The 24,426-nt window shown below is 44.9% G+C and overlaps 2 protein-coding genes across 2 annotated transcripts in view; one reads left to right on the top strand and one right to left on the bottom strand.

Moving 5' to 3' along the window:
- Positions 1-3,581: 3,581 nt before the first annotated feature.
- Positions 3,582-14,468, top strand: igfbp5a (insulin-like growth factor binding protein 5a). Its single transcript, XM_024143247.2, has 4 exons — positions 3,582-4,393; positions 11,784-12,001; positions 12,141-12,260; positions 12,543-14,468. Exons 1-4 carry the CDS (start codon positions 4,060-4,062, stop codon positions 12,678-12,680), a joined length of 810 nt encoding a protein of 269 aa, XP_023999015.1. The 5' UTR covers positions 3,582-4,059; the 3' UTR covers positions 12,681-14,468.
- A 546-nt stretch (positions 14,469-15,014) lies between these two features.
- igfbp2a (insulin-like growth factor binding protein 2a) overlaps positions 15,015-24,426 on the bottom strand; it is a 17,856-nt gene continuing 8,444 nt past the window's right edge. The window contains 5 exon segments of the mRNA XM_070441347.1: positions 15,015-16,173; positions 16,175-16,217; positions 16,220-16,241; positions 16,717-16,857; positions 19,191-19,369. Coding sequence (XP_070297448.1) covers positions 16,053-16,173; positions 16,175-16,217; positions 16,220-16,241; positions 16,717-16,857; positions 19,191-19,369 — 506 coding nt within the window. The 3' untranslated portion in view covers positions 15,015-16,052.

The raw sequence follows: 24,426 nt of genomic DNA, 5'->3' as shown, positions 1-24,426 counted from the left end.
TCCGCTTTGCGTGTGATAGTAATGTTACCCTGAAATTTAGTCCACTGATACCATGTTAGTAAGAGTTCTGAATTAACGATACTATACCCAAAGGAATTTATAAAAGTAATCGGTTTCACATTACTGTGTTTAGTACTAAAGGGGATCAACCAGGACATGAGAAATTATATACCATTAAACTATTTTAAACGATAATAGTCGTTATTTGACATCATGAGCCATAGGAATAACTTCGATGTTGGGGACCCTTTTTGACATTTTCTTATTAAACCATTCTTCTGAAAGCTATTTGAAAGGAGCCTTGACTGGGTCCTAAACTTAAATACAGTCACCTAACGAGAAACTACTTATGCAGACATTGATGATAGAGATTAGATGAAGTGAAGTAGATAGTGTGTCACGGCAAGCCCATCCTTGCTGAATGAGCATGCACTATCACCCTCAACCTGTGGCTGAAAGTGCCCATGTCTTTCTGTAACCCGGGACACACTAGCAAGGATAGGGAGACAGGGAAACATGAGAACCAAGCAGTAAACGATAGGATAAAGCGACAGTGTAACGTAGAGCGATAAAACAACTGTAGACATGACCTAGGATCTGACTTGTTTAGGAAACACATAGGAATCCATATTGAGGGTTAAGTCTCAAGCATTGCATAGGGAGGCCACAGGAACGTAAAGTAACCTCAAGCACACGGATACGGACTGGACCACAGGAGAGACTGACTACCAACTGGAAGGAGCGCCAGGGGAATGATACCAAGTGCGATTTGGTATATGGAAGCCAGAGCGCCACAGAACATGGAACAAGCAGGATTAGGGAGGACAGGGAACTGAACCAGCGATGATCAGGGAGGCCACAGGAATAACTGGTCACACCAGGTAATTGAGAAATAGGTAGAGACCAGGGGAATTCAACCCCAGCAACAAATGATACATCTCTGAGAAGGCACAGAACAAGGTCTTGAACCAGCAGGAATACTGAGAGCCACAGAAGGGGCTGACCACAACTGTAAGTGCTATATGAAGATAGGGAAGAGGACAGAAGGAAACGAACTGCAAGTAAATTTACATCCAAGACTGCGTATAAGACAAATACAACCCCAGGTAAGAATGATGGATGACACAAACAAATTCTATTATAGCAAACCCACTGCGAGCAATGTTCTAATGAAGCACTGTCGGAAGCATATGTATATTCAAGGGTGTTCCAATCACAGATTACAACTAAGTAATATGATTTTACCAGCTTTAGATGAGACGGACTTTGGGGTTGTCTCTGGGGGTGTGGCGGTTAACGTTAATGGAAATGGAGCCCTGAAGCCACGACATCGTGGGAGGCCCTCCAGCAGAGGTCTGAGAACATTAGCGCGTTAAATACGCCTACGATAGATCATTAATAAAAAAAAACCAGAGCATTGTGAACTAGGGAGGCTCACGATGATAGACTTGAACAACGGTTAACTTGGACCTAGAGGATCATGAGAGAGTGACATCAGAAGTAGACGGAGGCGCAGCGAGAAGTATGAAAGGCTGAATTGCGCACCGCATGAGGATCTTATGTAGGGAAAGGGACCAACAGCCAGGGCGAGAGGAGCTGACCGAAGCGACAGCTAGGCGGATTATAGTCGCATGGCCGAGGGATTAGTCGACCCAGCTAGCACACATGACCAGGGTCACAGCAACAGCGGGTTATGCTCTGAGGATTCCCCACCCAAGTATAGGTACTTTTTGACTAACCCCATAGCAGGAGTGTCACAGGTGTACATTCTGAGCTTCCAAATCCTCCGCGGCACACCAGGACACCTGCACTCCCGTGGGCAACAAATAGAAACTTATGTTCCCTGTCTACAACAGCCTCCTGCTCGGCTACAGGCGCCAAATCACTTATGCAACTTAAGCTTTCCCTGCACTCTAGGCCAATTTGAGCGCATAAGACAGGCGAATCGCCACCGTCTCAGATGGAGCTGAGATCATGGAAATGACTCATGAAACAGAGACTGCGGCGAGGCAGCGCAAGCGTGATCGCATCCATGTGAAGCAGTTCTGCATAATCCAAAAACCCTAGGGCCTTCATTATTGGACAGCCGAGTTTGAGATATAGACATCCGCTCGCATCTATGAGTGCCAGACAGTCCTTGGATACGCGAGTTCTAGAGGAGATACAACAATTGATCATGGACTATTCAACTGCTTAAGTCAGGGTCCTGACAGGGAACTGATACCAGCTGAGATGATGATTGGAAGGTCTCGTAAGAGCGATTGCCCACAGAACTATGAGACTACCTGAGTGACATCTTTAGAGAAAATGATACTGTGTGATATGAATAGGAGTGAGTGGCAAAGAAGTGACAGGCCCTAGCGCGAACAGTTATGTGGAGGGATAATTCCAGAGCATGAAGGAACTATTCAAGCGATAGGTGAGCTTGCGGCGCTTACACACAACTGATGAATATAACTGCAGCCATCGGGCAATGACTGGCAGCCAACAGTAAGCGTTGTCACCTGATGTTATCTAGAGATACGGTGGAGGAACACACGAGGCGATCCCATTCCCCTGTATACCAGCTTGCCTGAAATCTGACTGAGATAAACGCATTGTGATCCAATTCAATCAATGGTAGATGCACTGCGTAGTACACTGGCTTATGATCAGAGCCACAATGGGTATTGTGTTATATGGGGGAACTAGGTTGTATCAACAGGTGCCTGCTTTTGTGTGCCCAAAATGCTCCACAAGAAATCCTTGAGTCCATGGTTAAAAAACCGTGGGGTTCACCCTTACCCATATCGTGCAGCCCAGGAGAGGAGGCGTTATGCGAGAGTAATTGCGGTCCATATCTGAAGTTGTGATGCCCAACTAGCACAAGAGAGTTCTTCAGCTTTACACAATGTACTCAAGGTCACATCGACCTTGGCAAACTATACTGAAGGTCACATCGACCTTGGCGAACTATACTGACCATAGGCTTATCTTGACCAAGGTCGATGTGGTTACAGACAACCACAGCTCACAGTGACCCTAGTTTAGCTGGGAGAGCTTCCAGGACACATCTTGCAGAGGTGGGGCTAACATCATCTGCCAAATATTTAACCTCAGTTGGTCAACTTTTTATCTCCTCAAAGAGTTGCAGATGTTGCTTTGAGGCAAATAACGTTTGTAATGTAGACACAGTCYAGTCCACTGGTCCTAAAATCARCCMAKACATCTCAAGGCTGGATCACTGGTGTTACTTTATTCATTWTTTAAAAACACCTCCCCACCTGATTACAAAAAAACATCAGAARATACACCAGAATAGTGTATTTCAAAGAGAAATTGTAGCCTACAAATAGATAGGCTTATTTATTCCCTGTCAATGTCCATGATTGATGCAGGGGACATCCAGCACTTGCAGATATTCCCTAAAACATTGTGGTCCCAGTCAGTTGGTTTTATTTATTTGCCCTCAGCATCGCCTTGTAACCAGCGGTAGAAGGGGACTTGTCAGGACCCGCCCTGTACAATCAACAGCACCGCACGGAGTTGACAAGTGCGCCCTCCCCCATCAACGTCGTTTGACATATACCCATCGTTACAGGATTCGCCTCTGGCAGTTTTTAAAAAGGCAAGCTCAAAGCCACATATTATACTGTATGTGCAGAACACGTGCGGGGGGACAGCCTACAGAGATTGGTTCTTCTACAAGACAATCCCTGCTTTTTTCTTCTTCATTTGGAGACAATTGATGTGCATGCGTAAAACGACATTTGAAAGCCCAAAAGGAGAAGACTCGGGTTATTTCGCGGTGGACAATCTAAMCTCGAATATAATTGGACATTTGACACAATAAAGACAACGCAGACACTTCGCCTGGGTGAAGAGTGGAACCTTAGCATCTGATACAGTGATTGAGGGACTTTTACGCACGCAGGCAGTGGCCACCTGTGGATGGTGACTCTTTCAAGGACTTTTGCCCCAAAACCCCAATGATCGAAAGCATTGCAAGCGTTCCATGCAATACACATAGTAGTTGATTATAGTTGTTTTATGTTTGTAATCATTTTAATTTGAAACAATATGCTGGTTAGTTTTTCACTCCTGGCAACGCTTCTCCTAAGCGAGTCGGGTTGTTTGGGCTCGTTCGTACCGTGCGAACCGTGTGACCAGAAGGCTATGTCGATGTGTCCGCCAGTGCCGGTGGGATGCCAGCTGGTGAAGGAGCCTGGCTGTGGTTGCTGCCTGACTTGCGCGCTCCCCGAGGGCCAGTCGTGYGGGGTGTACACGGGGACTTGCACGCACGGGCTCCGATGCCTGCCGAAGAGCGGGGAGGAGAAACCGCTGCACGCGCTCCTCCACGGGAGAGGAGTGTGCGCCAACGAGAAGATGTACAAGCCGCTGCATCCAGGCAGGGGTAAATATGAGTCTTCATTTACTGAATTATCATTGTATTCTTTCAAAGTTCAATATGTAGACACATATATATTATTGGAACCACGTCGCAGATTATTCCCATTTGTTAACATGACACACACACACACACACCACACACACACACACACACAAACACACAACACACACACACACACACACCACACACACACACACACACACACACACACACACACACACACACACACACCACACCACACACCACACACACACACACAACACACACACACACATAAAACCCCACACCCTGTAGTGTATTCCAAATCCACCACATGTATTGCCAAGATTGTTTGATTGATAACACACAGCTGAGAGCTGAAAATCAGGGTTTTCAAGGCATCATCTTGCATGAGTGACCTAGTGCCTGGTACATGAAACAAGGTGAAGAAGATTACAATAATTTTAGAGCCTCCTAGAGGCCATTTGAGGGACAGTCACTGTGTCTGCACACATTAGCACTTAGTCAGCGGTTTTCAAGTGTCACTTCATTCACAGGGTTTCCCCCAAGCTTTAGTTTATTTTCTCCTAGAATTTGTTGAAGAGAGAGGGATCAGCGTTTTTACCCTCCTTCCCCTTCAACCCTCCCTCTCTCCATTGCCATGCCCCCCCCCCCCCCCTTCCCTCAGCTTCAATAAGTAATCTCTACATCTTTCTCTGGCTAGATTTCTCTCCAACTCTTTCTCACCAAGTAATTTCTCTCTCCCCCTCCTTCACCAATATCCTTTCTCTATCTCACTCTTCCTCCTTTAAATCCCCTCTCCTTCTCTCCTTCTCCTCTGCCTCTTCCATCTCTCCCTCCATCATCATCTTTAAGCTGTGCAGTGATTTCAGCAGAATGTTAGCCGAGCGTGCCTCTCTGAACTGCCAGCCTGCTGCGGGATAAGATTTTACCCACCTCTTCTCATTTCCTGCAGGTGTGAGAAATTTAGAGAGGACAGAGGGCAAGGGGGAGGAGAGAAGAAAAGAGATAAAGACAGAGCAAGAACAGAGAGAGAGAGAGAGAGAGAGAGAGCGAGAGGGAAGAGAAGAGAGAGAGAGAGAGAGAGAGAGAAGAGAGAGAGGAAAGATGAGGAGACGAAGAGAGACGAGAAGAGGAGAGAAGAGAGAAGAGAGAAGAGAGAGAGAGAAGAGAGAAGACAGGTAGAGAAGAGAAGATTATAGAGACGTAGAGATGAAGACAGAGAGAGATAGAGGTAGAGATGAAGACAGAGAGAGTGGGAGGTAGAAAGAGAGAGGAAGGGGATAAGGTCTTTTCGTTACTACTAAATCTGTAGGATTTCGAGAGCATCAAATTCGCCCAGATCAGGAAATGCTTCATAACCCACTGAATCCTTCAATCAGCAGCACTGGCAAGATTAGAGAGGGCCAGATTAGGAAGTGAGGACTTGATTGGGTTTTATACTGGGCTATGCTGCCTACGCGCCAGCCTTGGGAGAGAAATAGTGTCAGCGGAACCGGTGGACTGAAGAGGGAATTCTCTTTTCTGAGAATAATCTAGGAAGGATGAAGGGAGCGATGATGTCACAAGAGATATTCTCAACCCCTGTGACATACAACTCAATCGCCTGCTTAGCGAGGTATAGTTTAGTTTATTAGGATCCCCATTAGCTACTTGCACTTTGGGTCCAAATGAAACATACAAGTACATGACAAAGTAAAGAACAGTAATAGACAAGAACAACAGAAGATATTACATTCAAATCAAAATCAAAAAATTCTAAATAAAATCAAAGTTCTATAATATTTCACTTTTATAACTCTTATATAATATGTAACTCTTACAACTCTCATATATTATATAACTCTTGTAACTCTTATATACTATATAACTCTTATAACACTCATATATTATACAACTATTATAACTATTTTATATTATGTAACTCTTATAACGTATATAATATATAACTCTTATAACTCGTATATAATATATAACTCTTATAACTCTTACAAAATATATAACTCTTATATAATATATAACTCTTATATATTATATCATTCTTATAACTCTTATAACTCGTATATAAAATATATAACTCTTATAACTCTTATATAATATATAACTCTTATTTATTATATAACACGTATGTAATATATAGCTCTTAAAACTCTTATGTAATATATAACTCATATTACTCTTACATATTATATAACTCTTATAACTCTTATATAATATATAACTCTCATAACTCTTGTATATTATATAACTGTAACGGCAGCCTCCCTCCTCTTCGTCTGAAGAGGAGGTGTAGCAGGGATCGGACCAAGACGCAGCGTAGTTCGTGTTCAACATGTTTAATAAAAGAGGAAAAACGTGAACACTACACAAATACAAAATAACAAACGTGGCAAAACCGAAACAGTCCTATCTGGTGCAGAGAACACAAAGACAGAAGACAACCACCCACAAACCCCAACACAAAACAAGCTACCTAAATATGGTTCCCAATCAGAGACAATGACTAACACCTGCCTCTGATTGAGAACCATATCAGGTCATACATAGAAACGGACAAACTAGACACACAACATAGAATGCCCACCCAGCTCACGTCCTGACCAACACTAAAACAAAGAAAACACAAAAGAACTATGGTCAGAACGTGACAGTACCCCTCCCCCCCCCCCCCCCCCCCCCCCCGCCCCCCCCCCCGTTGAATCTCCCCGTAACCAGGCCAGTGCGGGGAGTGGAATAACCCGCACTGGCTGTGCGGCGAACCGGACACCATGCGTAAGGTTGTGCCATGTACACCGGCCCGAGTAGACGCACTGGAACCAGATGCGTTGAGCCGGCTTCATGGCACCTGGCCGATGCCCACTCTAGCCTGGCCGATACGAGGAGCTGGATGTACCACACCGCTATGCCACACGTACAGAACACCGTGCCCTTCCGCATAAACACGTGTCTGCCCGTACTCTCGCTCTCCACGGTAAGCCCGAAGTTGCGCAGTCTCTACCTGACTTCCCAACTTCCCCTTTACCCTCCCCCCCCCCCCCCCCCCCCCCCCCAATACATTTCGGGCTGCCTCTCGGCTTCCAGCCACGCTTCCGTGCTCTCCCATACCACCGCCTCTTGGCTTAGCTGCTCCAGCTCTTCACGAGGGCGCGATATTCTCCAGCTAACCCAGGTCCCTTACCGTCCAGAATTTCCTCCCATGTCCAGGAGTCCTGTTACTTGCCGCTCTGCTTCGTCCCTTACCACGCTGCTTGGTCCTTTGTTGGTGGTGCTTCTGTACGACAGCCTTCCTCCTCTACCTCTACATGCTTTGTAAGTAGAAAACCTGCAAAATCGGCAGGTATCAAATACTTTCTCCCCACTGTATAACTCTTATAACTCTTATATATATATAACTCTTAACTCTTATAACTCGCATATAATATAAACTCTTATAAACTTGTATGGCTGCAATCCCGTTACGGGACAATATGACAACAGCCATGAAAGTCAGGGCGCCGAATTCAATCAACGAAATCTCATAATTAAAATCCTCAAACAACATGTATCTCATACCATTTAAACTAATCTTGTTGTTAATCCACCAAAGTCCCATTCAATAGGCTTCAGCGAAAGCACCACAAACGATTATGTTAGGTCACCACCAACTCAAAGAAAAATTCTGCCATTTGCCATCCAAAGAGAGGAGTCACAAAAAGCACAAATAGAGATAAAATGTATCAATAACCTTTGATGATCTTCATCAGATGACACTCATAGGACTTCATATTACACAATATATATATGTCTTGTTCGATTAAGTTCATATTTATATCCAAAAATCTCAGTTTACATTGGCGCCATGTTCAGAAATGCCTCCAAAATATCCGGAGAAATTGCAGAGAGCTACGTCAAATAACATAAATACTCATCATCAACTTTGATGAAAGATACATGTTTTACATAGAATTAAAGATACACTTGTTCTTAATGCAACCGCTGTGTCAGATTTCAAAAAGCTTTACGGCAAAACACAATATTCAATAATCTGAAAACAGCGTTCAGCCACAAAAGCAAGCCATACAGTTACCCGCCCAAATTGTGCAGTCAACAAAACTCATAAAAAGCATTATAAATCTTCACTTACCTTTGCTGATCTTCGTCGGAATGCACTCCCAGGTCTCCCACTTCCACAAGAAAGCGCGTTCACTAAACCTGACGAAATGTCCAAAAGTTCCGTAACAGTCCGTAGAAACATGTCAAACGATGTATTGAATCAATCTTTAGAATGTTTTTAACATAAATCTTGAATAACGTTCCAACCGGAGAATTACATTGACTTCAGATGAGCGATGGAACGGAGCTCCCTCTCATGTGAACGCGCATGGTCAAAGAATGGTCACCTCATGGCAGACCTGACTAATTCTCCTCTCATCCGGCCCCCCTCACATTAGAGTCATCAGACAAAGTTCTACAGACTGTTGACATCTAGTGGAAGCCGTAGGAAGTGAAAACTCATCCATATCTCGCTGTGATTTCAATGGGAGCTTGGTTGAAAATCTACCAGCCTCAGAATTTCCACTTCCTGTTAGGATTTTTTCTCAGGTTTTKGCCTGCCATATGAGTTCTGTTATACTCACAGACATAATTCAAACAGTTTTAGAAACTTCAGAGTGTTTCCTATCCAATACTAATAATACTATGCATATATTAGCAACTATGACTGAGGAGCAGGCCGTTTACTCTGGGCACCTCTGTGCACCTTTCATCCAAGCTACTCAATACTGCCCCTGCAGCCATAAGAAGATAACTCTTATGTAATATATTACTTTTATAACTCTTATATAATATATAACTCTTATATAATATATAACTCTTATAACTCTTATATAATATTTAACTCTTATAACTCTTATATAATATATAACTCATAACTCTTCTATAATATGTAACTGTTATAACTCTTATGTATTATATAACTCTTTTAACTTTGTTGTAATGAAATATTCCTTATGCTTATAGATCTGTCCCTGCTGCATATGGTCTATCTTTAGTCAGTGTTAATATCTTTATGACAGATGAAGTGGGTTGCTGAAATAGGCATGTAGAGATGTAGACATTTGGATTTGGCAAGACCCAGATTCTTGAGAGAGAGAGAGAGAGAGAGAGAGAGAGAGAGAGAGAGAGAGAGAGAGAGAGAGAGGAGAGAGAGAGAGAGAGAGGGAGAGTGTAGAATGCTGTATGTTCATTGGATGACCCAGTTTAAAAGTTATGTCTTCATTGCATGTGCCAAGCATTGACTTGAGAGGACTGTTGCATTGACATGATAGACCACACCACTCTCTTGCCCTAATCCAGCTATGTCACAGTTTACATTTTGCTCCCTCTTAGCTCCAGCTACAAGCCAGGGACTCTGCAAAAGGAAAATCTCCACCTCGCATGCAACAACTCCAGTGTACAACTCCAGTACAAATCTTGTATACATACAGTATTAACTGATTCATGGCATTCATCACTCCAAATATTATATGGAGTGAATTCAATGCCAGCCACTCCATATATTACATGGAGTCATCAGCCATTAGAATAAAATAGTACACAAGATTTGTAGTTGTCCAGTAAAAGGAAGAGTGTTGGAAGAGAGGCGGAGAGAGCCAGTAAGAGGGTGGGAGCAGTGGTGTAAAATACTTAAGTACTACTTAAGTAGTTTTTGGGGTATTGACTTTACTTTACTATTGCTATTTTTGACTACTTTTACCTTTACTTCACACATTCCTAAGAAAATACTGTACTTTTTACTCCATACCTTTTCCTTGACACCCAAAGGAAGTCGTCTACATTTTGAGTGCTTAGCAGGACAGGAAAATAGTCCAATTCACGCACTTATCAACCGAACATCCCTGGTATCACCTACTGCTCTTGATCTGGCGGACTCACTAAAACACAAATGCTTTGTTTGTAAATTACGTCTTAGTGTTGGAGTGTGACCCTGGCTTTCCGTAAATAAAATACATTAAAAAATGGTGCCATCTGGTTTGCTTAATATAAGGAATTTGAAATTATGTATACTTTTATTTTGATACTTAAGTATATTTAACCAAATACTTTTAGATTTTTACTCAAGGAGAATTTTACTGGGTGACTTTTACTTTACTTGAGCCATTTTCTTTTAAGGTATCTTACTTTTACTCAAGTATGACAGTTGGGTACTTTTCCACCACTTCAATTGACTCACTTCCCAAGAGAACATCCTGGTCATCCCTACTGCCTCTGATCTGGCGGACTCACTTAACACAAATGCTTTGTTTGTAAATTACGTCTAGTGTTGGAGTGTGACCCTGCTTCCGTAAATAAAATACATTTAAAAAATGGTGCCATCTGGTTTGCTTAATATAAGGAATTTGAAATTAGTATACTTTTATTTTTGATAATCTAAGGATATTTTAAACAAAACTTTTAGATTTACCAAGGAGAATTTTACTGGGTGACTTTTACTTTACTGAGCCATTTTCTTTTAAGGTATCTTTACTTTTACTCAAGTATGACAGTTGGGTACTTTTTCCACCACTTCAATTGACTCACTTCCCAAGAGAACAGCCCTGGTCATCCCTACTGCCTCTGATCTGACGGACTCACTAAACACACATGCTTTGTTTGCAAATGATGTCTGAGTGTTGGAGTGTGCCCCTGGCTATCCATACATAAAGAAATACAAATGATGTCTGAGTGTTGGAGTGTGCTCCTGGCTATCCATACATAAAGAAATACAAATGATGTCTGAGTGTTGGAGTGTGCCCCTGGCTATCCATACATAAAGAAATACAAATGCAAATGGTGCTGTCTGGTTTGCTTAATTAATATATGGAATTTGAAACGATTTACAGTTTTACTTTTGATACCTAAGTATATTTAAATCCAAATACTTTTAGACTTTTACTCAAGTAATATTTTACTGGGTCACTTTTTCTTGAGTCATTTTCTGTTAAGGTATCTTTACTTTTACTCATGTATGACAGTTGGGTACTTTTTCCACCAATGGGTGGGGGAAAGAGAGAAGAGGGTCAGATTAAGAGAATGGAGAAATGCTTGTAAATGGACTGTGGCGAATAACTCCCTTAACCACTGACTGACCATGTGAGAAGTTAGGCACACATTGTATGAGTCAGCTGGAGATTTCTTGATTGGGAAACCTCAAGGTCTCCTTTTAGTGTTAGGAGAGGCTCTGTCTAAACCCGCTGCCTCTCTTCAACTCTTTTCCTTCATCTGCACCGATGTGGAAGACCTTGACAGTATCCCACTCTTCCTACCTGCTCCTCCTCTTCCTCCTCCCCTTCACCTCCTCCTCTTCCTCCTGCTCCTCTTCCTCACCGCCACCGCGACCACCATCATCATCCTCTCTGACTCTCTGTCTCCCCAGACGGTTATTCTCCAGAGGAAGCTATGTTAGCAGAGGTTCCAGAGTCCCTGCTGCCCCAGGCCAAGGTGCCTCTGTACGGGGGCAGAGACCACATCAGCAGCCGCAAGGCTCAGGCCATGAGACAGGCTAAAGACCGCAAGAGACAGCAGGCCAAGCTCCACTCTGTCAGCAGCCTTGACTACTCAACCCTCGCCCTGGACAAACTGCAGCCTGAGTTTGTAAGTTGAACATATGTGTATACAGTGTATATGCAGACAAACACGCAGACACACACACACACACACACACACACACACAGACACACACGCACCAACACACGCCATACTTGCCCTAAACTATGACCCTGTATGTGTGTAGGGACCCTGCAGGAGAAAGCTGGACGGGATCATTCAGAGGATGAAAAACACATCTAGAGTCCTAGCTCTGTCCCTATACCTTCCCAACTGTGACAAGAAGGGATTCTTCAAGCACAAGCAGGTACCCATGGACTATTCTATCCTATACTATTGTATCCTATTCTATTCTATCATATTCTATTCATTTGATCCTATTCTATCTTATTCCATTCTATCTTATACTATTATAGACTATCCTATTCTATTCTATCCTATTCTATCCTATTCTATCCTATTTTATTCTATCCTTTTCTATTTCATTTAATTGTATTCCTATCACATTCTATCCTATTTTATTCTATCCTATTCTATTTAATTTCATTGTATTGCATCTTATTCCCTGCTATTTCCTCTCCTCCTGCAGTGTAAACCATCACGTGGGCGGAAGCGGGGGATCTGTTGGTGTGTGGACCGTTTTGGCGTGCAGCTCCCTGGCACTGACTACAGTGGAGTGGACATCCAGTGCAAAGACCCGGAGAGCAACAGCAACAAAAATGAATGAGCGATGGCCAATTTGGTCACCTGACATGAGCCAAGGCCCRCCTCCCTTTACCCCTACTCCTGCAAATCACATGTACATGCAAAATATGCAAAAGCCAATCAAATCAGGAAAGCAGGGCACAGATACAGTACATGCACATGGTTTTAAATTATACATCCACCTATACTGAGATGACCTATAACCTCCCTTTAAAGCACATATAACAATGTTCTCTGATATAAATTATATTAGATTCTGTTTAAATAAAATTTTAAGGCTAAAGAGTAAAGCTCATCTTTTTCACCAATGTTGTTATCGTGATGTTGACAGGAACTCTGATGTTGACAGGAACACAGTAATCTGGGGTCGTATTTAAACGTAACTGTTCTCTTGGTCCAAATGTTTGTCCCTTCAGAGCACTTCCCTACAAGAGAACCTCAGTGATTGAAAGTACTTTAGTGTCTCAGTTTGGGTCTATGTCCTTGTATGTCCTTCTGAGTGTGATGAGATGAGAAGAGCTTTTTTCAGTCCTGCCTTTCTTCCACTTTGTCTCACAGATTGTTCTGAGTTGAGGGTCTTAAGAACTAGTAACTGCTCGTATACAGTAGGTTGTTACAGGAGCTATCTTAATAAACCCATCAACTGCTACTTCTGATGGGTTGTGTCTCAATATAGTTTCATAGGGGTGACTGTATGAAATGACTGTGTGTGTGTGTGTGTGTGTGTGTGTGCCTCCTATACTTTGTCCTTTAGTAGTCTGTATTGTGCCTTACCTTCCGTCAAGTATAGAAAAAAGATCACCTCAAAAACACATCATGACAGTCATTTGCTTGTTTTGTCGTTTATAAACGACAGCCAAGAAAGTACAGGTGCTTTGAAAAGTCCAACACAGGCTCAAATCGCATGCAAATGTTGCACGCCGTTTCTATTGACTTCTCGTCGCCTCCTGTGTTACCACAACACAGTCTTCTGCCTAGGACTCTACTGTATGACCCCTGGAAAGGTGTGGATCTTTGGGTTTCTATGGAAATCTCAGTGCCTTCTCTCTCATGACTTTGAATCCAGATTTACATCCAGATTATCAGGCCTTGTCGTTGAACGAGGACATTTTAGCACTATGTGGATGTGGAGATTGGTTGCTAGAGACCCATGAGTTGACGAGTGTGAAGATATAAGTCTCCACGATATAAGGCCGTGATGATACTTTTTGATCCTACGTCCCGTTTGTGAACATGATGTTAAATTAAATCAAATCATTTTATTGAAGCTCAAAACATTTGTCAGATATTTTGTTGACATTCCTTGAAATAGACATCCCTTTTTTCATGGTATGGTAACATGCCAATAGCTTTGACAGGGGCTGTGTGTACAGCCTATGCCTGCCACTAGAATGCATAGGAGACTTGGAAAGGTTTCTCAACTCAGTCTTAAGCTTGCTTGTATGAAAGACCATGAAATCTCAAACATTCCATATTCGTGATAAAAAAGCATGTAGGGAACAAATAGGTAACAATTTACTCAAAGCCAAACGGTATAATGCTTCTTTGCTGCAATTTTTTAACAGGCTGAAAATAGCTGTTTAGTCAGGGTCCATCAATGGTAAGACGTTATAAGAGGGTCATACATGCTTATGACAATTCTTACAATGCAATACACCTGCTGGCTTTAAGTGAAGTGTTACTAACAAATCTATGTGAATATCACAAATATGTCATATTTATTCACTGTGTAATTGATGTACTTTAACCTTGTCTTTTTTGTAACGACAAAGCATATATTTAAATAAAGTTATGTATTGATGTATGGGAAGGTTTGTTATGTCTTTTGTTTGCTCTATGCTGTGGAAGTAGGGTTGCAAAATTCCGGTAACTTTCCCCAAAATTGCCAGATTTTTCAGAAATCCCAGTTGGAAGATTCCCAGATTCAGGAGGGAATAAGCAGGAAWTCCAGAATCCTCCAATGAGGATTTCTGGAAAACCTGCCAATTTTGGGGAAAGTTACCGGAATTTTGCAACGCTATTTGTAAGCCTTAATGCAAGTTCCCTATACACCTGCTGCTGGCTTCAAATGATTGTCTACCAGAAGATCCAGTTACCATAGCTACCATACCACATAAAGAAACGTAGAAGAATTTCCATACATACAAAGCAGTGTCTGCCAACCGCCATGAAACACCTGAACATAGACAATCATGTGGGTTTTGCTTTGAACTGGGCTGTAATCATGAAATGGGTTGTACCATAAAATGGGTTGTACCATGAAATACGATGGCTTATCTACACCTAGACCTCCAGTAAGAAAATGAGACACAAGAAACCAGGGCATAAGCCCGAATGAATACACAATCAACGTACAGGAAGTTACCATCCATTTAATCACGTACTTCATCTTATAACAAGACGTTCTTTATCACAAAACAATTCTACATTTCTATTTGTGTTCCTATTAACGAGGAAATCTAAAAACGTGTATTTGTGTTTGTAACAACAACACTTTGTCTATGTGGTTTTCCTACAGTGTATAGAAGACGTATGTGTATTCCAAAGGCTATAGAAGGTAGGTTTCATAGTTTTAGTAGCCTACCAACCTGAAGGCGTAGAACACAGTAAAACAAACAAACGGTAGGCGGAGTTGAGTACACAACCACCAAACATTTGACATGTTCACTTCCCAGCACCAGATAGTAAGACACTTGGGCTGCGTTTACACACGCAGAAGATCTGATCTGATTGGTCAAAAGACGAATCGGTGGCAAAATATTAGAATTGGGCTACCAGTGTAAACACAGCCATACAAACACTAAGTAAGTAAGACACTAATCCCTTAAAGCGTCAATTCACTGTTTTGTTTTATGCTTCACATATTCACCTTTCAAATAAGTCAAATMATTTTTYCATGATAACATTTCTCTAGATACCCTACAACAGATACATTGAATACAAGAGGTCCATAGGGGTGAATACTAATTGCCAAATGTGCATATMATTGGAATTTACGTGCAAATCGCCCATTGACATCAATGCTTGATTTTTACACAAAAGTCTGAGATGGACACACAGATTTCTAGTTAGAATTCAGCCCATAGTAAACATTCTTCTCATTAGACTTTGTTCACCACAGAAAAGCTACGAGAGGGAAAGAGAGAGAGATCAATGAAAATACCAGTTAAACACTGACTTCCTTTGAAATTGCAAAGAAGAATGGATTTCATCTTTGTTGCTTGGCACATCCTATGCCCTTGCAGTGGAATTTGTTCTCAAGCCAAGACACATTATGGTGGTTACATTGTACGATATCGCTGAGAATTGATTAATACCAAACAAAACTATACACAGAAACAGAAACCTTTTGATAGCTTACTTAAGTGTTTAGAGTACTGCTTCTCTGTTGTGTTTAAGACAGGCCGATCAAAGGGAGAATCAGCCGTACTATTTCTGGGCTGAGCGAGGTGTCCATCTCTGGTCCTCTAAGGTACTGGCTGCAGTTTGGTCTCCCCTCACGGTCGGTGCTGTTGGATGGGCCGACCGGTGTGTGGGTTGACACACCAGCACTCCCCCTCTGGCCGTGCAGAGACATCTTACACTGAAACACAGAATGAACATGCGTTTGTTTGTGTGTGGATGCTCCTGGCCATGGAGTAAGAGTGAGTAGTCACCTGTTTGAGGTTAACTGCCCCTCTTGTCACAGTTGGGATGTGCAGGTGTAGTCACCTGTTGTGAGGTTAAACTGCCCCTCTGTCACAGTTGGGATGTGCAGGGTGTAGTCACCTGTTTGAGGTTATACTGCCCCCTCTTGTCACAGTTGGGGATGTGCAGGGTGTAGTCACCTGTTTGAGGTACACTGCCCTCTTGTCACAGTTGGGGATGTGCAGGGTGTAGTCACCTGTTTGAGGTTACAACTGCCCCCTCTGGCACAGTTGGGGATGTGCATGGTGTAGTCACCTGTTTGAGGTTACACTGCCCCCTCTGTCACAGTTGGGGATGTGCAGGGTGTAGTCACCTGTTTGATGTTATACTGCCCCCTCTGTCACAGTTGGGGATGTGCAGGGTGTAGTCACCTGTTTGAGGTTATACTGCCCCCTCTTGTCACAGTTGGGGATGTGCAGGGCATACAGGTCTTCCAGTGGGCCTCGGTTATCTCTGAAGGGCATCTTAGATATCCTCTCCAGCACCTGGTCCAGCTCCTGCTGACACTGAATCTACAGTACACAACAGGCAACACCAGTCACATGATTAATAGCCTGGGAAATCTCAGACCTTGGAGCAACAGGCAACACCAGTCACATGATTAATACCCTGGGAAATCTCAGACCTTGGAGCAACAGGCAACACCAGTCACATGATTAATAGTCTGGTAAATCTCAGACCTTGGAGCAACAGGCAACACCAGTCACATCATTAATAGTCTCTGACTATTACACTGGGTCCGAGCTCCCTGCCATCCAGGACCTCTATACCAGGCGGTGTCAGAGGAAGGCTCTAAAAATTGTCCGACTCCAGCCACCCTAGTCATAGACCGTTCTCTCTGCTACCGCACGGCAAGTAGTACCGATGCACCAAGTCTGGAACCAACAGGACTCTGAACTTCTACCCCCAAGCCATGAGGCTGCTAAATACTTATTTGAATAGTTAACCAAATAGCTACCCGGACTATCTGCATTGACCTTTTTTGCACTAACGTTTTTGACTCATCACATACGCTGCTGCTGCTACTGTGTACTATCTGTTTGCTTATTTCTAGCTATATGTACATATCTACCTCAACTCCGGGGAGGGTGCTCTTCAGAATATATTACGAGTTTGGTTTGAACGGGCTTAAAATGCAGACGGGATTTCTGCTCGTGAAAAACAACGTTGTAAACTTGTAACGCTAACGTTAGCTGTCATGGCACAAGCAAACAACTTTGTAAACTTGTAACGCTAACGTTAGCTGTCATGGCACAAGCAAACAACGTACTTGCCAAATACACTCATTGAAAATATCTAGTTAAAATACCGATTTTGTGTCCGGTGGTAGGCTAATGTTTGCGTCAGGACATGAACGGAAAGGCTCTGGACTGATTTCCTGCTCGAGTCCCATTTCCGCCTCTTGTCCCAACCGATGCTGGTACTGTCAGCAGACATGTGTGCTGGAACACTGGAYACATTGTGGGAGGCAAACCGTCGGCCTAGGGAGACTACATGATTAATGACCCAGCAATACCTTCAGACCACTGTTTGAGAAAATAAATAAAACATTCTCCAAAATCATCTTCAAAGGTTGGATACTCGGAGGAATAATAATCAAATGAACAGCACTACCAAAATATAGAATACAATTATTAATTCACATGAAAATGAATAATGTTTCCCTCACAGGTATAACTGAGAGTAAATTATATTTGCGAAGACTCGCTAATATCCGGGGTAAATGGTTCTATTTTAAACTTAGCGTCCGTGAAATGCCAAAATCATTATCCTCAAGGAAAATCACTCAATGTGGGAAAATAAGTACTGGTAGTAGTTTATAATAACACCTTGAAATAAAGNTAATATCCGGGGTAAATGGTTCTATTTTAAACTTAGCGTCCGTGAAATGCCAAAATCATTATCCTCAAGGAAAATCACTCAATGTGGGAAAATAAGTACTGGTAGTAGTTTATAATAACACCTTGAAATAAAGCGTTTATAATAGATTAGTAAACCGTATATTCAGGTACTGCTGGAATGTCTACCAATGAATGTCCATCATTTTGTGAGAAATTACACTGGTCACTCAAAACATTTACAAAGCATTTATAAAGTATAAATAGCGCTCACTTTAAATGAGGCCACACAAAAACACTTAACTAATGATTAGTAGATGGTTTAAAGGACCGATATTAAACATCTTATGAACGATCGTGTTAATTATTATGACATAGGCTTACTAACATTTACAAATGTGTGCGTAATGATGAAGAAACTACTTATTAATCCATTATAAATGCTTTATTACAAGGTGTTATTATAAAGTGCTACCAAAGTATTTTCCTAGGTCGGTCTACAACAGAACGCCAGGCTCGACTTCAAGGAAACAATACAGAGTTTTCAACAGTAGGGTCTTGTACTGTCATGTGTGAAACATTTACACCTTCCCCATGGTCACGTTCAGTACGCTTCAAATGGGGGCAGACGTTGTCAAACGGAGGGCTATCTTGTCCAATAGAAATGCTTATCTACATTTTCCGATTGAGAAAGCTAGCCTTAACTGTGCAAATTGGCAGTAAGACATTGTTAGCTGCTGGACACCATCAGGTCTGCTCCAGAAGATGGCAGCAGTGCACTAGGTTCTGTTAAGACTGACTCCTTCCTAAAGGGACATGGACACTGCTAATCATGATCCCAGGTTCACTAACTGTTTACTAACAGATGCGACCCACTAATAGTCTCGGTTTACTAAGGCAGCGTCTCAAATGGCACCCTATTCCCTATATAAGGCACTACTAATATTAAGGGAATAGGGTGCTATTTGGGATGTAGCCTAACTGTTTACTACTAGGTGTTACCTAACCTGCTTGCCGCGGGGAGTTTTGGGGTCCTCCGGCTTGTTACTCTTCATCTTGGTCTTCATCTCCTGTCGGTGCTGGCGCATAGCGTTCTCCTTGGGCCCCAGCCATGGGTTGTCCTTAGTGGCCTTCCTCAACGGGGGGATCTCTGTCAGGCTCRTGTCCAGGAGGACCACCTCCTCCCCTGAGGGACAGACACGCACGCAGACACAGATACATGCACAGACTCACACACATGCACATACGCACACACACACACACACACACACACACACACACACACATTCAAAACACAGTCAAAACAGCTCTATGGAAACCAGTTCCATTAAATGAATTGATCGTTCATTACAGCACTGTCATAACATTGTCGTTATATTGTCATTACATCACAGAAAAGCTCAACCATTTGAATGATTAAGTATACTGCACATTCCTTCATGAAATGAGAAATGATAGGGCCAGCAGGTTGGCTTTAGTACATTTGGCAATGGCATACATGGTGAATTTTTCAGCGGAAATAGATACATCTTTAAAGGTGCAATATTTTGGACCTTTTTCAAAAATATTGTGAAATATGATTATTTGTTTATTTTTTACATTTTAACATCCAAGAATGAGAACCAATAGTGAACATATGATTCTGTCTGTGTAMACTCCAGGTTTATTGGCCACTGAAGAGCTGAAGAGCTGAAGACATAAGACTTTTCTGTTAACTCTGGGGCACCTTCACTTGCTATGACGAGTGTCCTCCTCACCTCCAATGTCAAGGCATGTCATGAATGGGCACTAGCTCAATTTCATGTTCGACTGACTAGAACGAAAGCTTGAACAGCAACCACCCAGAACTAACACACCACACTATCTGGGGAAGGGAGGTAGAAGTCCTCAGCTGTTTGACCAGATAACGTGTGGTTAAACATCAACCTCTAAAARCCTCATTCCAAACAGATATGAGAACAAACAATGCAGGGGGCCTGGCCCTGCGAGTCCACTAGCTGTCCATGCTATTCCTGACAACAGACAGAGCAGTGGCTGAGGGCCCACTAGCAGCTCTCCCAGGGCTCTGGGACCGTCAAAATGGAAGAATAACAGAAACGGCAGGGGAGAGGAAACAGTTGGCTGGACCTTGTTTTGAGGAAATCTTAGATGAATAACCTTTCAGAGTAATGTATTGTTTACAAACTCTCTGTACTGTCAGGCTGTCCAGTGACATACCACTATTAATGACAGAGGGGGGAGCAAAAACTGTGTTTCCAACGGCGCAGTTTAACAATAAAAACCCACCGGAAAACAGAACAATCAATAAATGGGTACATAACCCGACGCACACCAGACATAACGTGCACAAGCACTTACAACACAAAAAGGTTTTGGGTCGAGAGCCAGACCCGGTCCCCCGGTGCAGTGGCGGTCCGCGTTCTCTTTTTGGCGCAGCACGGCCCGCTGTAGGTGAACACGGACAGCTTCCCATGTCTCCTCCGCGCGACTGAACCAGTCATCCACCGCAGGAGCCCCGGTCTGACTCTGATGCCACGGTGCCAGAACCGGCTGGTACCCCAGTACGCACTGGAAGGGAGAGAGGTTAGTGTAGGAGTGGCGAAGCGAGTTCTGTGCCATCTCGGCCCAGGGCACGAACGCCGCCCACTCCCCCGGCCGGTCCTGGTAATAGGACCGCAGAAACCTGCCCACATCCTGGTTTACTCTGTCCAACCGGCACATTACTCTAGGGGAGAAACCCTGAAGTAAGGCTGATCGAGACCCCCAATAGATCAACCGGTCACGAACAGCAGACGGGACGTACAGACGCCCAGCGGGACACTGGACGGGAGCGGGCTCTGCACGTAATGCCTGCTCAATGTCCGTGTCCAGCTCCCACACTACCGGCGCCACCAGGAAGGAGGCGGGGAGTATGGGAGTGGGATCCATGGGCCGCTCCTCTGTGTCATACAGCCGGGACAATGCGTCTGCCTTCACATTCTGGGAGCCTGGTCTGTAGGAAAGGGTAAACACAAAACTGGTGAAAAACATGGCCCACCTTGCCTGGCGAGGGTTCAATCTCCTCGCTGCCCGGATGCACTCCAGATTGCGGTGGTCAGTCCAGATGAGGAAAGGGTGTTTAGCCCCCTCAAGACAATGTCTCCACGACTTCAGAGCCTTGATGACAGCCAACAGCTCCCGGTCCCCCACATCATAGTTTCGCTCCGCCAGGCTGAGCATCTTCGAGAAGAAGGCACAGGGGCGGAACTTCGGTGGCGTACTCGAGCGCTGAGAGAGCACAGCTCCTATCCCAGCCTCGGACGCGTCCACCTCCACTATGAACGCCAAAGAGGGATCCGGATGGGCCAGCACGGGAGCCGAGGTAAACAGAGCCCTCAGGTGACTAAAAGCCCTGTCCGCCTCACCCGACCACTGCAAACACACCGGGCCCCCCTTCAGCAGTGAAGTAATGGGAGCCGCTACCTGACCAAAACCCCGGATAAACCTCCGGTAGTAGTTGGCAAACCCTAAGAACCGCTGCAGCTCCTTTACCGTGGTGGGAGTCGGCCAATTACACACGGCTGAAATGCGGTCACTCTCCATCTCCACCCCTGAGGTGGAAATGCGGTACCCTAGGAAGGAGACAGACTGCTGGAAGAACAGGCACTTCTCAGCCTTGACGTACAGGTCATGCTTCAACAGGCGACCAAGCACCCTGCGCACCAGGGACACATGCTTGGCGCGTGTAGCGGAGTATATCAGAATGTCATCAATATACACCACTACTCCCTGCCCGTGCAGGTCCCTGAAAATCTCGTCTACAAAGGCCTGGAAGACTGATGGCACATTCATCAACCCGTACGGCATGACGAGGAACTCATAGTGCCCTGAGGTGGTACTGAAAGCCGTCTTCCACTCGTCTCCCGGATACGCACCAGGTTGTAAGCGCTCCTGAGATCTAGTTTGGTGAAGAAGCGCGCCCCATGCATTGACTCAATTGCTGTGGCTATGAGCGGTAGCGGATAACTATACCTCACAGTGATCTGGTTCAGACMCCGATAGTCAATACACGGGCGCAGACCTCTCTCCTTCTTCTTCACAAAAAATAAACTTGAGAAGGCGGGTGAAGTGGATGACCGAATGTACCCCTGACGCAGGGATTCGGAGACATATGTTTCCATAGCCTCCGTCTCCGCCTGAGAGAGGGGATACACGTGACTCCTGGGAAGTGCAGCGTCTACCAGGAGATTAATCGCGCAATCTCCCCATCGATGGGGCGAGAGCCAAATCGGCATATTCAGGGGGAATGCGCACGATGGAGACCTGGTCTGGACTCTCCGCCGTAGTAGCKCCAACGGAAACCCCTAAACACCTCCCAGAGCACTCTCGCGACCACCCAGTGAGAGCCCTCTGTGGCCAAGAAACAGTGGGGTCATGACAAACTAACCAGGGTAGGCCTAGCACCACGGGAAACGCAGGAGAGTCAATAAGGAAGAGACTAATTCTCTCCTTGAGACCCCCCTGCGTCACCATGCCCAGAGGAGCGGTGGCCTCCCTGGTCAACCCAGACCCTAATGGTAGACTATCTAAGGCGTGAACGGGGAAAGGCACAGCCATGGGAACAATGGGGATCCCTAAACTATGGGCGAACGAACTATCTATAAAATTCCCAGCCGCGCCTGAATCGACGAGCGCCTTATGCTGGGNAACAGGTCCTCCGCAGTCTGTAGGGCCATAGGGAGACCGGGCAGAGGGAGGAGACGACAGGACTTCGAAAACCGATCCACAACGACCAGGATCTCGGTGTTACACTGTGAGGGGGAGATTGGTTTGAAAATCCACCGACAGGTGCGACCAAGGCCGTTGTGGAACAGGTAAGGGGTGTAGCTTCCCTCTGGGCAGGTGCCTAGGAGCCTTACACTGGGCGCACACCGAGCAGGAGGAAACATAAGCCCTCACGTCCTTAGCCAAGGTAGGCCACCAGTACCTCCCGCTCAAACAGCGCACTGTCCGACTGATCCCAGGATGACCAGAGGAGGGTGATGTGTGGGCCTAATAGATCAACCGGTCACGAACAGCAGACGGGACGTACAGACGCCCAGCGGGACACTGGACGGGAGCGGGCTCTGCACGTAATGCCTGCTCAATGTCCGCGTCCAGCTCCCACACTACCGGCGCCACCAGGAAGGAGGCGGGGAGTATGGGAGTGGGATCCATGGGCCGCTCCTCTGTGTCATACAGCCGGGACAATGCGTCTGACTTCACATTCTGGGTGCCTGGTCTGTAGGAAAGGGTAAACACAAAACTGGTGAAAAACATGGCCCACCTTGCCTGGTGAGGGTTCAGTCTCCTTGCTGCCCGGATGTACTCCAGATTGTGGTGGTCAGTCCAGATGAGGAAAGGGTGTTGAGCCCCCTCAAGACAATGTCTCCACGCCTTCAGAGCCTTGATGACAGCCAACAGCTCCCGGTCCCCCACATCATAGTTTCGCTCCTCCGGGCTGAGCTTCTTCGAGAAGAAGGCACAGGGGCCGAGCTTCGGTGGCGTACCCGAGCGCTGAGAGAGCACAGCTCCTATCCCAGCCTCGGACGCGTCCACCTCCACTATGAATGCCAAAGAGGGATCCGGATGGGCCAGCACGGGAGCCGAGGTAAACAGAGCCCTCAGGTGACCAAAAGCCCTGTCCGCCTCACCCGACCACTGCAAAAACGCACCGGGCCCCCCTTCAGCAGTGAGGTAATGGGAGCCGCTACCTGACCAAAACCCCGGATAAACCTCCGGTAGTAGTTGGCAAACCCTAAGAACCGCTGCACCTCCTTTACCGTGGTGGGAGTCGGCCAATTACGCACGGCTGAAATGCGGTCACTCTCCATCACCACCCCTGAGGTGGAAATGCGGTACCCTAGGACGGAGACGGACTGCTGGAAGAACAGGCACTTCTCAGCCTTGACGTACAGGTCATGCTTCAAAAGGCGACCAAGCACCCTGCGCACCAGGAACACATGCTTGGCGTGTGTAGCGGAGTATATCAGAATGTCATCAATATACACCACTACACCCTGCCCGTGCAGGTCCCTGAAAATCCTGTCTACAAAGGCCTGGAAGACTGATGGCGCATTCATCAACCCATACGGCATGACGAGGAACTCATAGTGCCCTGAGGTGGTACTGAAAGCCGTCTTCCACTCGTCTCCCTCCCGGATACACACCAGGTTGTAAGCGCTCCTGAGATCTAGTTTGGTGAAGAAGCACGCCCCGTGCATT

The sequence above is a fragment of the Salvelinus sp. IW2-2015 genome, unplaced genomic scaffold, assembly GCF_002910315.2.
Source record: "Salvelinus sp. IW2-2015 unplaced genomic scaffold, ASM291031v2 Un_scaffold3781, whole genome shotgun sequence".
Lineage (NCBI taxonomy): Eukaryota > Metazoa > Chordata > Actinopteri > Salmoniformes > Salmonidae > Salvelinus > Salvelinus sp. IW2-2015.
This window is presented reverse-complemented; position numbering and strand designations above follow the sequence as displayed.